This window comes from Dermacentor andersoni, chromosome 2 (assembly GCF_023375885.2).
Source record: "Dermacentor andersoni chromosome 2, qqDerAnde1_hic_scaffold, whole genome shotgun sequence".
Lineage (NCBI taxonomy): Eukaryota > Metazoa > Arthropoda > Arachnida > Ixodida > Ixodidae > Dermacentor > Dermacentor andersoni.
Genome location: NC_092815.1, coordinates 105,316,869 through 105,334,423, shown reverse-complemented (window position 1 = coordinate 105,334,423; position 17,555 = coordinate 105,316,869). Strand labels below are relative to the sequence as shown.

General features: G+C 48.7%; 1 protein-coding gene across 2 annotated transcripts in view; it reads left to right on the top strand.

Moving 5' to 3' along the window:
• Positions 1-17,555, top strand: part of fry (microtubule binding protein furry) — a 48,650-nt gene that overhangs the window by 19,860 nt on the left and 11,235 nt on the right. For both annotated transcript variants that reach the window (XM_050188225.3, XM_050188224.3), the window contains exon 7: positions 1,048-4,309. In XM_050188225.3, the coding sequence (XP_050044182.1) occupies positions 1,048-4,309 (3,262 nt within the window). The remainder of the gene's footprint in view (positions 1-1,047; positions 4,310-17,555) is intronic.

The window sequence follows — 17,555 nt, the reverse complement described above, 5'->3', positions numbered from 1 at the left end:
ATGATAAAGGTCTGCAGCAAGGAACAGCAGCACGTTAGGGTTATCGCCTATTAAAGGCGGGCAGTACACTTCCAACGGCAGCACACACTGTGAAACAGATAGGTGAAGATGTTTATGGCAGTGTTGTTGGTGGCGATAGCTGTGAATGTGGCATGTGATGACCCTGGAAGAGATTTGCTGGTACCGAAATAAGATACTGATTGAACGCTGCTGTTCTCTCTGGAGATGGGCGGTCAAGTATTGTGATGAAGCTGCTGCAGCAGATGGCTACTGTTTTCGATTGTGTGCACCTCACGCATTTCGATTGTGTGCACCTCACGCATTTTCTTGTTTATGTGGGATGTGGTGACTGCAAAATGTATCATACGACCGCAGTGCGGTGATGTACTAAACATTGATGTCGAAAGATTGTGTTTTCTGGAAACATATGAACCGGCAAAAAATAAGTTTACTCAATTGGGTAATTTTTGCAGTCTGGATCACGAATGTTGGTGCAGGAAATCATACGTAATGGGATTGTATTGACGAGGTTCTACTGCACTCAGTAACAGTAGGAAGAAGCACACTGATCAAAACACACTTGATTGATGTCAGCTATTGGCCATTAGCAGCCGCATATGTGAATATGTTATATGACAAAATATAGCGCCCGTAAAGAGTAAGAAGTAGGCTGCTGTTGGAAAGAGAGTGTTTGAGAAAAAGGTGACCCGGTGCTCCATGATGTCTCGAGTGGCTGAGTGTTTTGCCTGTTTTTAACATGTATGCTGGATTACTTACCATAATTGTTTTGGGATAGGCTCTTCACAGGGCTCGATAATTGATGTCGATGACATATGTCTGTAACTGAAATAACCTGTAGGTAGTCCAGGCCAGTGCACAGGCACAGTGGTTCAACAAGGTTCACAAAGAAGAATCACAAAGTCATCATAAGATCATCATAAGTTTACTACAAAATCTATCAAGATACATGAGGTTGCAATGAGGTGCAGTAGCAATTGCACTGACTGTACTTTGGGTTCATGTGGTACTTTTCTTTTTTCTGTCCAGGTGTAACTTGGCGGTCATGCTGCTCACGGATGTTGTGGTCAGTGGCGTACCTCTGGATTGGGGGCCTCACCTGCCTATGCTGCTCCATGTGCTCTTCCTCGGGCTCGACCACGCTCGACCACTTGTGCACGAACACTGCACTCGCCTCTTGCTCAACTTGCTTGTCGTTGTGGCTCAGCACAGGGACCACCTGGGGATTGCACGCATCCTTCTCGACAACCGTGTTCGCCAGCTGGGTTATGGCATACATTCCCAGCCACGTGTGCTGTCCACCACCAACTTTACGGAGCCAGTGTCAATGATTGATGCCATGTCTGCTCACCCTACACCAGCAGCTGCAGCCACCTTGGTTCATGACCAGTTGTCAACTAGCCAGTGCAACACAGCTACCTCATCGTCAACAGCAACAACTATGACAACGACGATAACCACAGGATGCCAAACCAATGCTCAGTCTAGCAGCAACCAGCCTAACTCGGAGTCCACTGTGCGAATCAAGCTGGGAGGCACAGACCTAGAACAAGATCTTTGTTGTTTACGGCCCATTGAAGCAACAATCAAGGCCCTAATCGACTTCCTTGCTTCTAAGAAAGACTCACCCCTATGGGCTTATGAAGATATCACAGCCAAAGTGTGGACCGTGAAAAGTGCGGAGCAGCTGAGCACATTTGTTCATCATGTGGTGACCGTGTTCAAGGACTCGCTTCCGCAGGCTCACATAGAGCAGCGGTGGGCACAAGTTGCCCTGCAGCTGGCACTTTCGTGCTCGTCACGTCATTATGCAGGACGTTCGCTGCAGATCTTTCGTGCATTGCGGGTGCCAATAACGACTCGCATGCTGGTTGACATCTTGTCGCGGCTTGTTGAAACTGTCGCCGAACAGGGAGAAGACATGCAGGGCTATGTAACAGAGCTAATGCTCACCCTTGAGGAAGGTGTTGACTCTCTGGACACAAACCTCAGAATTGATGATCTGATGCGAGAGATATTTCAGTCAGCACCAAATATTGCTGGTAAAGATAACCGAAGGAGTGCTCCTCCACCCTTGGACTCTCCAGTTGGAACCCCGTTTGTTTCTCACATACGCAGTACTTCGTACTCAGTCTCCTACTCTGGAAAAAAGCTGCCCGAAAGTCCAACATCTGACTGCCGTGAGTCCAGGTCACGTGCATACACAGACGACGAGGCAAGGTTGCGGGGCAACAGCCTGGGACGTTCTCGCAGCGCTCTCTCACTGAAGATGGCTGATGAACAGTACACCCAAGAAGATAAAATGACCTTGTTGGCACAGTTCTTTTGGATCGCTGTGTCCCTTCTCGATTCTGACTATGAGCATGAGTTCCTACTTGCCCTGCGCTTGTTGGACAAGGTGCTCAGCAAGCAGCCGCTAGAGAACACAGACTTCCTGGAGAAAGTGGATAAAATCCAGCACCAGATGAAGTGGCCTGGCTTTCCTGGACTGCATGCTCTGCTGCTTAAGGGTTGCACCAGTCCAGCTGCATTTGACCAGACCATCAGCATCCTTTGCCAGCTGACCCATCACCTAGACGTGCCAGTTGTGGACCCTACAGAATCGCTGGCTTTCCCATTTCACGTAATGGCACTGCTGCCGTACCTACTCTTGAACTTCGATGACCCTGCTCCATTGTGCGTCCGTGCTGCAAGGGCCATTGCCCAGGTGTGCATGGAGCGATCGCAAAAGCTGGAAAACCTTGCCACAGTAATGACTCTCTACAGCCAGCACTCATTCAGCAAAGAGAACCTGCAGTGGACCAAGTGTGTGGTCAAGTACCTCTATGATGCCTACTCTCATGTATTCATTGGCATCGTCTCTTTCCTCGTTGAGACAGTGGAAAAAGGACCTCCCTCGTTAATGCAGCATATGCTCAATGTCCTTTACTGTATTCTCCTCTACATGGACATCCAAAGTGCGGCACAGACAATCAATGCTGACCTGCTGCGAGCCATTGCTCGCCACGTGGAGGGCTCTCACTGGAAGGACGTGTTAAAGATCTTGAAGCATGTTGTGGCCCGGTCATCGAGCTTGGCTGCACCACCTTCGTCAGTTCCTGCGTCCCTTTCGGGTGTAACCACAGCTGATTGCATTAGTATTGCCTCCAGCACTTCATTTGCGGAATCCGAGTTTTCTGCCAAACGAGAGCTGCCCGGACGGACCATTGATTTTACGTTTGACCTCTCCATAACTCCCGTCGTAGGCCTAAACCCAGACACCAAAGAGGAGACTAATGAGACCAAAGAAGAGAAGAGCTCCCCAAGGCGTAGCTTGTCGCATAATCATTCTTTCAGTGAAAATGGCTCTCTCGGTGGCTGGAGGCGCCCTTGGCTGTCACAGGGACGAACTCGTGAGCATCTCATCAGCCTGTTAACGGCCTGTGGCCAACGTGTTGGGCTTCCTAAAAGTCCCTCGGTCATTTTCAGCCAGACTAGCGATGTCGCCGAGCGCCAGTCCTCCATGTGCAGCAGCACGGAGGAGGTGTCTGCCACCAACAACGATGTCTCAGCTGACAGCAAGCTGGACGATGGCACACACAGTGACCAGCAGTTTGGCATCTTCAAGGACTTTGATTTCCTTGAGTACGAGCTGGAAAGTCAGGAAGGCGAGAGCATGGACAACTTCAACTGGGGAGTACGGCGCCGGTCGCCCCCCAATTTTGAGGTGCAGTGCACGGGTGTGGTCCAGCCCTCTGGATCCGACTCGAGCATCACTGTGCGCTACAGTGTCACGACACCCAGGAGGGAAGAGTCCTCTGATGATGATGCTGGCAGTGTTTCACCCCTTTACGATCACTCGGAGCTGCCAAGTTGCACAAGCAGCCTTGTCTTCCCTGCAATTTCATTACCTCTTAAAGGCAGCTTTCGGAGACCTGGAAGCCCTGTGTCAGTATCATCGCAGAGCTTTGTCAGTGATGGTGACCTCACCCTTAGCAATACTTCGCCGAGCTTTTCTCCACTTACTGCGACTGCACCGCCACTTGATGATGCGGAAGATGCTTGGAGAGCGAGCCTACACCGCCTGATGGCTGCCTCCCCAGAGGACACCAGTTCCATCTACCAGACGCTGGGGCGCCTGCTGCGGGAGTCATTCCGCAAAGTCTCCCGCATGACACGAGAGTCCTGCCAGCTACTGTCCGGCACCGACTGCCTCCGCCGTGTGACTGCCCTGTTTCTCAACATGCTTGATGTGCTGGCCACTCAAGCGGAACTGCCCTTCGTCTATGTAGACCCCCAAGTGACTTCTATAGTAAGTAACTCCTCTAGGCATAGCTTGTGTGTTTATTTATTTATTTATTTATTTGCATTTGCAGAATAACAATGTGGCAGTTATTTGTGGCAACAATACCTTTTGGTTTGGCTCAGTTTGGCATAAAACCAAGCTTTGATCATAAAAGTCACTAAGTCACAGTTATACTGTGACCCTTATATGTTTCTTCCTTTTCCACCTGCACATTTTCACCTTGGTTTTGACCTTGCAAACTGGGGGTGTACGAATACTCGAATATTTGATTTCGAACAGTATTGTGGACATTCAAATAATTCGATTCACGAATCCATTATCTAATATTGAATTTTTCGAACATTAAATTTTTTTAAATATTGGTACGTTCGGTGAATGACCCAGCCGTGTTCAGTGCCATGATGCGTGCAGCATTCCCATGGTGCGTGATCTGTATCGGTACAAGGTATGAGCAGGTCGACCGAACCGGTTGAAACCATTAACGCTACTTGAACAGAGGGAACAACAAAAGCAGGGCATGTGGAAAGCATGGAAGCATGAATGAAGATCAAGCGAATTAGCCACTGGAAGGCATGCTGATCACACTGAATACATGAGTTCAGTGGTCACACATGCAGATTTGTGCAGTTTGGATCTTTCTACTTGCATGCAAGTACTCAGATGAACTTGGCACACATGAGAGCTCGCGGTACTTGCCAGCTCATTGACCGTGGACCTGAATGCTGCTTCAACGGCTGTTAATCTAACCCATAAGCGTGATCTTGTGACTGATCATTGATGAGTTACCTGTAGGAACATATTAATGACAAGCTTTCCACAACGGTTTGCAGCACATTATCACATGAGCAGGCGCATGTCTAGCCACTAGGTCTAATCAAAGCTGCATCGTTGGGTGTTCGCACCTAAAGTTACAATCGCTGAATTAATGCAGATCTATTCACATTGGTTGCACGACCCTCAGAATGTCAACAAAATGCCTCGCTAACAAAAGTGAGTGCACAGGATGACCGTTGCATGTTCACAGCTGCCATCTTTGAGAAATACCGTTCGGTGGCCCCTTGTTTCGAATGTTATTTGTATGCACACAACGGTCTCTTTTCGTAGCTTTGAGCGACCCGTCACAAGACTAGCTTTGGATTTACATGGTGGGCTTGGAAATATCTTGTGGCAGCGCACTGACTTGTGGCTACAGATGAAAAAAAAGAAAAGGGGGACGGGGAAGAACGTTGCGCGAACTTGCCATGGGCTTCCTGACTTTTTGAGGACTCTTTAGAATTGGCATCGACCTTGATCAATGTGTATAGTACCAGTAACCGCGCAGAGCAATGGCAAATGACTTCATGTGCTTTCCCCACTTCCGTCTGTCGTGCAGATTGGCCTTAATGAGCTTACGATAACCCATAGAGACTAGCTGCCATAAAGATGGAAAAACCCTCCTGTTTTCTGGAAGGAAACTGGAAAGTAACATTTTATAAGAAATAGAGGCTTTCTATTAAGCACTATTAAACTGAAATCCCCATTTGCATTGAGCGCAACTTTGCTATTTTCTTCAGCCTCAGAGGAAAAAAAGCACTTAGACAATCCTGTTTGATAGACATTCTATCAATAAAAAAATATTTTCCAGACCTTCGTATGTGAACTGTGCATACTAATTTGGTGTTCCCTTTAATAAGAGTAAAGAGCATACTATACATCTCGATTCTTATGTACCTAAGTTACTGATAGCTAGCAAGGTTCTTGTTAAGTAATGCGATTAGCCTCCTGAGCATGTGTAGCACTGTCTTTTGTAAAGAATTTGGAAGCATGAAAGTTTGTCATAAATTTTCTGATATTTGATATTCTATTCGATATTCAATTTGAAATCTACTATTTGGTATTTGCACACCCCTAATTATTGCTATTAACAGAATCCAGCAACGACGGATGATTGTGTGGTGGACAAACATGCTGCTAAGTACTCAAATAATTATGAAAATGCCCTGTTGCCTGTGTTGTTGTTGGAAAAGAAAGGCAGATGATCTTAGCTCTTGTTTGCAACTACCTTGTTCATTGTAAAGCTGGTAGCTTAAAGGAGCCCTGAACCATCCCTTGGGCTTGATGAAATAACATAGTCTGCGGATAGCATACGCTGCTGTCAACATCTCAGCCAAGTTTTGCTGACGTACATGGTGTGTGGAGCTTTCAAGCAGATCGTGAAGTCACTTTTCTTTATAACACTCTCTTTTCAACAGAAGGCACTGTCCTCACTCTCTTCTGGATGCTTTATTTCATCATCGGATGCTTTATTTCGTCATTCCCTTAGACGGCTGCTATTGGCGGACAGCTGACATCAAGCTGTGATCGGCCACACGGCCTAGATACCGCAGCCGCTGCAAGATGCCGCCGTGAGTCCACTAGCTAAGCACACTGTGGCTCGCTGAGTTTGGCTTATGTTTAGCGCGTCATAGGCACCAAAGGTGGAAGTCGTGATGTCTACGTTAACATCCAAAATTAAATTTGAACTGAGCGCCATGGTGACATATAGAAGGCGGAGCGTTGTGGGCACGCCCAACTGCACCATAGCCTTGACAGTGCAAGGCATTGAAGAAAGAACAGGAGCACAGCGGAGGCCATGTTTGATTGCCAATAACTTCACTTATGCTGAACGCATCAAAGTACTTTTCGCAGCAAAGTATTTCTGAAATAGCCTATTTTCACTTCAAATGCCTCTCTCCACTTCGATAAAAAGTGGTTCAGGGCCCCTTTAAGTTTTAGCTCATGCCAGAAAAATAAGCTTTTTCGTCACTTCAGCCTTCCAAGCTTTAGGGTCTGCAACATATCTGCATGTGAATTTTGTGTTCATTTACTCTCATTTCCACCACCTGTACATGCTCCCCCACCGTCATGTAATGGTCGTCACGTAATGGTCAGGCAACAGCACTTTGTTTGATTTCTGATGGTTTCATATCCACGTATTTATTAAGCAGGCCAGGGGCAAAAATGCACACAAGCTCATCACCATAGTGTTGTTATACCCTGCAGGTAAAGTGAACAAACACTGTCATGGCTACATATGCATATATACTGACAAGTGGACAAACATTCGGGGCACCCCATCTCACAATGACTGTAAACAGTATAATGCATTTAGCATTGAATCAATGTGGCGACACAGTGTAACCGTCGAAATGAGTTATGAAGTGTGTGCTGGAGCAGGATTTCTCTGTCGTGCTTCCCTAAAAACACTTGGCGCCATCTGGCGCCACCGCCACAAACTCTGCGCACAGCCTTTGACATGTGTGGCACACCAGTATGTGCAAACGGTGAAAAACGCGTCATGTGGCGGTGGCGTCACATGACGCGTTTGAAAATTGAAAATTGAAAATTTTCAGAAAACGAAACAATGAAGTTTACAACACTGTAAAATCAGCAATGAAAATTGATATCACAATTCTGTGAATTGCACATAATAGCACATCTACAGCTGAAAAAATTGATATGTTACACATGAGTCTGAAAAAATTAAGTATTATGGAAATACGGCTCTTGCGGAACCCTTGTACATAACATAACCAATTCACGTAAGATACAAATAGACATATCGAATTTGTCCACTTTGAATGGTGTAATCGATGCCGTTTACAGAACCGCGATATCTGTTCTTGATGCAGAGCTATTAATTTATAAACTTCGTCCTTCTATTTTTTTCGAAGTTTCGAATTTTTCACAATATTTTAAACAATGTTCCGGCCCGAAATCGAAATTTCACTTCCAACAGACACTAGAATTTAACTTACTCTCTCAAATGCAACAAATTTCATTAAAAGCGATTCAGGAGTTATCTCAGAAAAGCGTTTCTACGTTTTACATGTATCTGAATAGGCCACGTCGGAGTTGGGCCCAAGCTAAAGCTTCCTCTTAAACAATTTGCTAGGGATCAAATACATGAATAATAACTGCATTGCCATTGCCAAAGATGCTGCAAACAAATTCTTGAACGCTACGCACTGTAAATACAAGTAAAATAGGTATATTTTCATAAAATATTATACTCGTATGTGCTAAAAATTGTGCCCAACATAACTGATATCAATGCTTCCATGTTTTTTGTCTATTCAATAAGTAAAGAAAATATCACACAAACTTTAGAACTACATCAGTTCAAAACCAGCAAAGCAGTGCATGCCGCTGATATGAAAAATGTAAAGGCCATGGAATGATAACGTTGAGGACAAATATGTTAATCAAACTGTGTCATTCAAGATTCTTGTTTACATTCTTGTACATATGCAACAGCCAGTGAAAAATCTCAATGATGCTGTCATTTGTTCCAATGTATTATGCAGGAGCAGCTGTCACCGGTCGTGTATCGTAATTGCATCGAAATTATAGTCGCAGCAGAGAGCACGTATAAAAAGCAGGAGTTCTGCAGAATATACGAGGGCGAGTCAAATGAAAGTGAGCCAATGCGAATATATGACAAACGGGGTACATTATTTAAACGTAGCCTCCATGAGCATTTAGACATTTGTCCCATTGACCAACGAGTCGCGTAATTCCCGTCTCATAAAGCTCCTTGGGTTGCTGCTTCAAAACGTCTGCAACTGACTTTCACGTCATCGTCCGAGATGAATCTGGTCCCTTTGAGCTGTTTTTTTGGTTGCCCCAAAATGTGGAAGTCGCAAGGCGACAGATCTGAGCTGTATGGCGGATATTGCAGCGTTCCCCACTTGAACTTCGCCAGTTTTATATTAACCACATCAGCGACGTGGGGACGGGCATTGTCGTGGAACAAGAAGACCCCATTCGTCAATTTTTCACGTAGTTTGTTCTTGATTGCCACGCGCAGACGATCCGGCGTTTCACAATATCGAAAACAATTGATAGTCTCTCAACATTTAGCAAATTCTATCACTAATGGCCCCTGACGATCGAAAAATAACAGTCAACAACACCTTTCCGGAGGGAATGATGACCTTTGCTTTCTTTGGGGGTGGTGAATTCGAATGTTTCCATTGTAACTTTGCCGTCATGTCTCAGGCTCGTAGTAGTGGCACCATGGTTTGTCCCCGATCACAATTGCAGACAAGAAGTCATCACCCTCATAGTGATACCGGATCAGATCAGTCAAGGCAGCGCCGAACTTCTTTGTCTTCTGGCGGTGGTTCAAAATCTTGGGCATCCATTGCGCACACAAAAGCCGATGACAGAGATGTTCATGAATTATGGCAGGAACTGAATCGTGACTGATGTTCAGACGCTCTGCCAGTTTATCGATAATTATCCTCCGTTCTTCTCTCATCACTTCATCAACTTTTGCAATTTTGTTAAGGTTGATTTCGCTATGGCTTTAGTCCCGTCTTGGATCGTCTTTGCAACTTTCACGTCCTTCTTTGAACCGTTTGTTCTAACGCTTCACAGTGGCCAATGAAATGCAATGTTCAATGTACACGGCAGCCATACGGTGACTAATTTCTTTTTGGGAAACACCTTCAGCTGTCAAAAACCTCACGGCACCACGCTGTTCGACTTCTGGAGCGTCCATTACGTCACGCAACCATGTTCAACCCAGTGTATGAGCGCATTAAAGAACATCTATCCTCACACCTGCGTGCCACTTTTGTAAATGAGAGATGCCTGTCGGCTATGCTTAGGGTGGGTAGGCTCACTTTCATTTAACTCGCCCTCGTTCATTAGAAATGCTAAGATACAATGGAATATACAAATGCTTGATGAAAGATAAAAAAGTGTCACTGGAAAGAAAGTTCACTGCACTTATACACAATACCTCGCAACAAGATATTTAAATATACGTACAAGTCTCCAATAAACCTACATATCTAAGAAAAAGTCACGGTATATAATGGGTCAAACAAGGCAAATAAACATGTTGCGCAATCACAGATTCACAGAATCCTAGATCCCGCCCCAATTCCATCCACTCCCCCCGGTGTATCGCGCGCAATGGAAGGCGGCGCGCTTGCTCCCCGCTTCTCTTCTTTGCGCACACAAGACTGAGCCACCATTGTCGGCTCACCCATTCCCCGCCACTCCCCACACGCTTTCACTCACACATACAGCATGTGGTGCACAGTCACGATGTTATCGCCCTTGGACTTTATACGAAACATGAGGGCGACGGCGATAGCAGGAATGCGCCTAGAGTCTCCATATAATTGCTACCGCAATAATATAATAAGAGTATCCGGCAGCTGAAGCGTCCCATGGCCCATTACTTTCTGCAAAAGAAGTAACAAAATAGAACTTTCACCATGCTAAAATTCGCTGCGCCGCAACATTTTTTTTTTTTTACTTTTGTGGGGCGGGGGAACGTACTGAAAAAAAAAAAAAACACGAAGGAAAGTATGTTGGTCACAATCGAATGCCTACTTTGGGCAACTAATGTGGCTATTAAAGGAATAACGAAGAAAACACGAGACGCTTGGTCCACCAAGAACAATGTGCATACTGCTCGGTATCCTACACCGGCGAGACAAGACTTTCTGGAGAGGTTGCGCTCAAGTGAATGCGGTGCAATCCGTCAGGTCCCCACAGTGATGGCGGCGAGTGACCATTGTTTCTTTTTCTCGTCTGCTAGCTAGAAAGCGTCCAAAACTCTGCCAGGCGAAAACGTACTCGGCCAGAGAAAACCGAAGCGCACCGAAGTTCGCCGCCCGGTGGTCGAGGCAACACGAGAAAAACGCATGCGCTCTGGCTGGCTCTGGCAGCCCACGGGTAGGGGAGTGAAAACAAAAAAATTGAAGAGGCTCAATGTGTCCTCGAGATTAAAAGTCAAAGTAGAAAAAATAAATAAGAACGTAGTCACCTTGGCTGACTTTAGTGTCTTCGCTGGATGCTTTGGCGCAGGTGAAAAAAAATGTTGATATTTTTTTGTGTGACATGACGGCACGAATGAACCACTTCGTCTCATCGGGCCTCGCTGCGGGCTTTGTCAACTTGTCTGATAGTGTGTTGATTTGGCTTGTCTCGTTGTATGGCCCGATGTATGACTTTGGAAAAGTTAATGCACCTTTGGCGTCAAATATTTATGGGAACATTAAACTTACAAAGTTCCACAATTGAAAATCTAAAGCACACGTTTGGAAATGTCAGTGCACCTTTCACATCAAAAGCTTATGAGAACTTTATACCCATAAAGTTTCGGAATTGACATCCACGCGCTCTGTAGATTCCATGATAGAGTGTAGATTCTGCGGCCTCCACGAGATGCCGCGGCGAGCGCGTTCGCCATCAAAACATCCTTGAAACTTTGTGCTCGGATGGGGCTGCTTGCGTTATGTGACTCCTGATGCATGGGCGTTGCCGCGAAATCCAGCCCGAGTTAGCGATTTTCGCGGTGAAATGGCTTTTCGAGCATGAAAAAAACGTTCTAGACAAAATCCAGAATGGTTTCCTGCGCCGGGGGTTGCTTTGGTCGGTGGTGCATGGACAGCACGAAAAAAGTTCGAGGGGGGGGGGGGGGGGGCTGAAGCCTCATAAGCCCCCGCCCCCCCTGGCTATGCCCCTGGTGCCAGCATCGAAAGAGGCCATGTGCACAGCCTGCTGGCCACCTTCATCCAATCGATGTTCCCAAGGAGCCTTTCTTTCGTGTCGGCATGGATGTTCTTGGCCCCTTACCCACATCCACAAAAGGGCGCAAATGCATAGCTGTTACCACAGTCTCTGCTTGAAGTCAACACTGAACTGGTGAACCCATCTCTTTTTTTCTTTCTTTTTCCAACATAGGTGGTAGTAGACATTGTATACCGTAATAGCTTTTATTAAGATCTTCCACACTAGATGGTAGTAGGCATTCCTTGCATGCAGGAGTTTCCCTATTTGCATGAGATTTTCTGCAGTGAAGGCAAACATGGGGTGTTATCCACATGGCACAAAAATGCAACATGTTCCTATTGATCAGGTAATGATAGCCAAAGAGACAAGAGCATTGACTTTGTGTTTCTCTCTCTGAGTGAACATGGCAGTGTTGGGGTCTCGGTGCTGACGCCCGTTATTGCCAATGGGTCGCAAGCCCCAAGGGTAGCGTTGGCCTGGCGGCCTGGGGCACTGGAAGCATCCGAAGGTCCCGGCAAAGCAAGAGAAGACTGGTAACAGAACAACTGGTTTATTCTAACATCGCAAAAGAGCGGCCGGTCAGGTCGACCGAAGTGGAGAGACGGGAGAGCACGTAACTCAACAGAACAAATCGGAGCCTCTCTCTCGGCGTCCGGGGGCAGCTGCTCTTATACTCTCGGCGTCGCGGGCCAGAAGGAAGGTCACGGGATGAGCCCACGCGACGGCGGAGCACGGAGCCCACGCGACGGCGGAGCACGGAGCCCACGCGACGGCGGAGCACGGACGAGCTGAGAGACATGTGGAGACGAGTGTAGTGACGCATCGCCAACCCGCCGACGGACAGACCTCCTGGCTCCTCACTTGGGGAGCTCCGCTCCCCGGCTGCCGCGCTTTGACAAGCGTGGGCACACACACACACACGCACACACGAAGACACGTGGCACTGAAACACGCCTGGACACGCTTGGCGGGGAGGCGTTGCGGCGGCGTCGAACGGGCCAAAATGTCCGCCGCTTTGAACGAAGCCCCGGCGTCCGTTGCATCCGCGCCGGCATTACCGCGCGTTGTAGGCGAAACGTAACAGACCGCCCCGCCGGGGGAAGGAGATCCCGATGGTCAGGGGACTGCATCCGCTGTCCGGAGGGATGTCGCTCGATGATGCTCATAACCGAAGTCGGGCGTCCTTTGGCGTTTCTTGAGCGCAGCGCACAGAGAAGGCCTCGTTCTCACGTTCAGGTTCACACAGGACACTGCAAAGTGACTTCGGGAGAGTTGACATTTTTGTTCTCGTTTCCGGCAAGCGTTAGAACTACGCCGAAAGTCAACCGCTCAGTCAGCAAGCACGGCACAACCCTCACTAAGCCCTGCCAGGCTCTTTCCCCTTTTATACTGCTGCCTAGTTCCTTACAGTAGTTTAGCAGCACTCAGAACGCGTCCACAAATCGGAAAATTGCACTAGAAAGCACATCATCACTTTGAAACACTACACAAAAGCAATAAGTTAAAAAAATCCTGCCTCAGGAAGAAAAACATCCGTAACAAGCAATTTTGAGGCTGATTCCCACGTTAGGGGCTTCGACTTAAGCCATCGGCGTTACCGTTGAGACTCCCCTTTTTGTAACGCACCTCAAAGGAATATTGTTGCAAAGCGAGGCTCCAGCGCAGGAGGCGGCCATTTTTGGGAGAGATGGTCTGCAGCCATTGGAGAGGGCAGTGATCCGTCTCAATGATAAACCTCGAGCCAGCTAGGTAACATGACAATTTCTGAACGGCCCACACGATACACGCACACTCTTTCTCGGTGGCGCTATACGCCTGCTCACGACTCGTCAGCTTACGACTAGCATACAGGACGGGGTGTTCTACTTCTCCATTTTCCCGTTGGCACAGTACAACGCCCATGCCTCGCTCACTAGCATCGCACTGAACAACGAACCCTTTTGTGTAGTCGGGCGATCGTAGCACAGGCTGGCTTGTTAGGGCGCTCTTTAGGGCGCTAAAAGCTCTTTCCTTTGTCTCGTCCCAGACGACTGTTTGCGGCTCTGTCTTTCTTAGAGCATCCGTTAGGGGAGCCGCGATATCAGAGTACCTGGGGATGTACCTCTGATAGTAGCCGGCGACACCTAAGAACGACCGAATATCGGTCTTCGTGCGCGGTTGCGGGAAGTCTCGCACAGCGGCCACCTTTATTTCAGAGGGGCGGCGACGACCCCGACCAATCACGTGTCCGAGGTAGACAACCTCGGCCTGTGCTAACTGGCACTTGGGAGCCTTGACTGTCAAGCCCGCATCGCGCAGGCGGGTTAGCACTGCCCGCAAGTGCGCCATATGCTCAGGCCAGGATGCGGAGAATATCGCTACGTCGTCTAGATACGGTAAAGCGAATTCTTGCTGTCCCCGCAACACTTTATCCATGAGGCTTGAAAAGCAGTATGGCGCGTTCTTCAAACCAAAACTCAAAACTTTAGGACGGAATGTCCCCATTGGTGAAATGAACGCCGCATACCTACTAGCCTCTTCTGTAAGTGGAACCTGCCAATAACCCCTGACAAGATCTAGGGTGGAAATAAACTGAGCGCTACTCACTCTCTCAAGGCGCTCCTTGATGTTAGGGATCGGATAAATTTGATCCTTAGTGATGGAATTAAGCCTGCGGTAGTCGACGCAAGGACGAGGTTCCTTGCCCGGTACCTCAACTAAAATCAAAGGGGAGGTATAATCACTCTCACCCGCTTCAATAACACCGAGCTGTAGCATTTTCTTTACCTCAGCCTCCATAATATCGCTCTGGCGGGGTGACACCCAGTACGCCTTGGATCGTACTGGCTCTGGGGAGGTAAGTTCTATGTCATGAGTAAGGACAGAAGTCCTACCAGGCCTCTCAGAGAACAGACCTTGAAACTCTTGTAAGAGCTGGTGTAGTTCGGTTTTCTGCTCAGGCGACAGCGATGCTTTACTTATTAAGTCACTAATGACTTGATCGGTGTCTTTCCTGTTCGTCACTGAGCCTAGTCCCGGAAGCTCGACCGGTAGCTCTTCTAACTTTCCCGTGTCGGGCATTTCCTCTCCAGTATCTGGTGCCTTTAACGCTACAGGCTCAATCTTATTCAGTTCGGGCGTGCTCTGAATATCGGCTTGCTGCGCCTCTGACCCTTTCTCATCGTTCGACAACGTCGGTCCCGCAACTACCGCCTTTGCAGCGAGCTCCCGAACCTTCGATCTGGTTAAGGCCTGAACGCTAGCCTCACCAAACAAAAGCCCCTTCTCGCGCAGGAGGTGATCGGACCTGTTCGAAAATAGGTACGGGTACTGGGGGGGCAGCATAGATGACACTGCCGCCTCCGTCTCAAGTGCTCCGAAAGGTCCTTCAATCAGCACTTTTGCTATGGGCAGACACACGCTATGAGCTTCCACTGCTTGCTTGATCCATGCGCACTCGCCCGTGAACATATCGGGTTCTACGTAAGAGGGGTGAACTACATCCATCGTAGCTGCGGTATCGCGAAGCACTCGGCACTCTTTCCCGTTCACGAGGAGGTCTCGCATGTAAGGCTCGAGAAGCTTCATGTTCTCGTCAGTGCTGCATAATGACAAAAACACGACTTTTGGTTTTGTTTCTGGACACTGCGCCGAAAAGTGACCCGGCTTCTGACACGTATAACACACGCGCACTTGCCTCATCTCGAACCGCTTTCTGCGTTCGGCTTCGGCTGCCGCCGTCTCCTCACGTTCGGTCGGACTGCTTTCACTCGCATCCGAACTACGTGTGTCCCCCTTTGCTCTCATGGGTGTGAACTTTGGCCTCTCAAACTTGGAGCCAAATTCACCCTTTTGACCGTCCTTAGCTCCACGAGCCCGACGCGTCACAAACTCCTCGGCTAGCTCAGCGGCTCGAGCCACCGTACTAACGTCTGGCCTATCCAAGACCCAGTACCGCACGTTCTCAGGTAACCGACTATAAAACTGTTCTAGCCCGAAACACTGCAGAACTTTCTCGTGGTCACCAAACGCTTTCTCTTCTTTGAGCCACTCCTGCATGTTTGATATAAGCCTGTAGGCAAACTCTGTATATGACTCACTTTTGCCTTTCTCATTTTCCCGAAACTTCCGACGGAACGCCTCCGCTGACAGCCGGTACTTTTTTAGCAGACTCGATTTCACTTTGTCGAAATCCTCTGCCTCCTCTCTATTCAAGCGAGCGACTACGTCGGCCGCCTCGCCGGGTAGCAAAGTGAGCAAGCGCTGTGGCCACGTTTCCCGAGAGAACCCCTGCTTCTCGCACGTTCGCTCAAAGTTAACCAGGAACAAACCAATGTCCTCTCCAAGCTTAAACGGCCGCATCAGGTCAGTCATTTTGAACAATACTCGTTCTCCTGCACCGTGTGCCTGACTTCCATTACGAGCGCGTTCCATCTCTACCTCGAGACGCTTCATTTCCAAAGCGTGTTCGCGCTCTTCTTTTTCTTTCTGTTCTTTTCGTTCACGCTCATCTTTCTCTTTCTGTTCTTTAAGTTCACGCTCCCTCTCCTCAATGGTCTCAAGGCATTCCGACAGCTCGTCATCCTCAGCTTCTAACTCAAGAATAGCCCTTAGCAGTTCTGGTTTTCTGAGTTTGTCTGAGACATCCAGACCCAACTCTCTTGCAAGCTCCAGCAATTTCGGTTTGCGCAACGACTTCAAATCCATGGCTGCTCTGAATGCTGCTTTCTCTACTGTCTACTATTGTCTTGCCGCAAACTAACCCGGCAGCAACGACAACCACAATTACCAGCTCTGTTTCTGACACTAACAAAAGCCTGGCAAAACTCAGAAGAAGAAAGTCCCGCACTCACCAAACCTCGCAGCCAAGAATTCAGCGCAGTCGTTCCGCTGCAGGCAACCAGTCATCACACAGGGCTCGTTGCACTGCTCCCGGATGGTCGTTGTGCTGCTCAGCATACATTCAACCGCATCTCTTCGCTGCTGGCCTCCGTTGTCGCGATCTCACCGCTGGCAACCAGCTGTTGGGGTCTCGGTGCTGACGCCCGTTATTGCCAATGGGTCGCAAGCCCCAAGGGTAGCGTTGGCCTGGCGGCCTGGGGCACTGGAAGCATCCGAAGGTCCCGGCAAAGCAAGAGAAGACTGGTAACAGAACAACTGGTTTATTCTAACATCGCAAAAGAGCGGCCGGTCAGGTCGACCGAAGTGGAGAGACGGGAGAGCACGTAACTCAACAGAACAAATCGGAGCCTCTCTCGGCGTCCGGGGGCAGCTGCTCTTATACTCTCGGCGTCGCGGGCCAGAAGGAAGGTCACGGGATGAGCCCACGCGACGGCGGAGCACGGAGCCCCCGCGACGGCGGAGCACGGAGCCCACGCGACGGCGGAGTACGGACGAGCTGAGAGACATGTGGAGACGAGTGTAGTGACGCATCGCCAACCCGCCGACGGACAGACCTCCTGGCTCCTCACTTGGGGAGCTCCGCTCCCCGGCTGCCGCGCTTTGACAAGCGTGGGCACACACACACACACGCACACACGAAGACACGTGGCACTGAAACACGCCTGGACACGCTTGGCGGGGAGGCGTTGCGGCGGCGTCGAACGGGCCAAAATGTCCGCCGCTTTAAACGAAGCCCCGGCGTCCGTTGCATCCGCGCCGGCATTACCGCGCGTTGTAGGCGAAACGTAACAGCAGCGATGGCACTCTAAATGAAGTG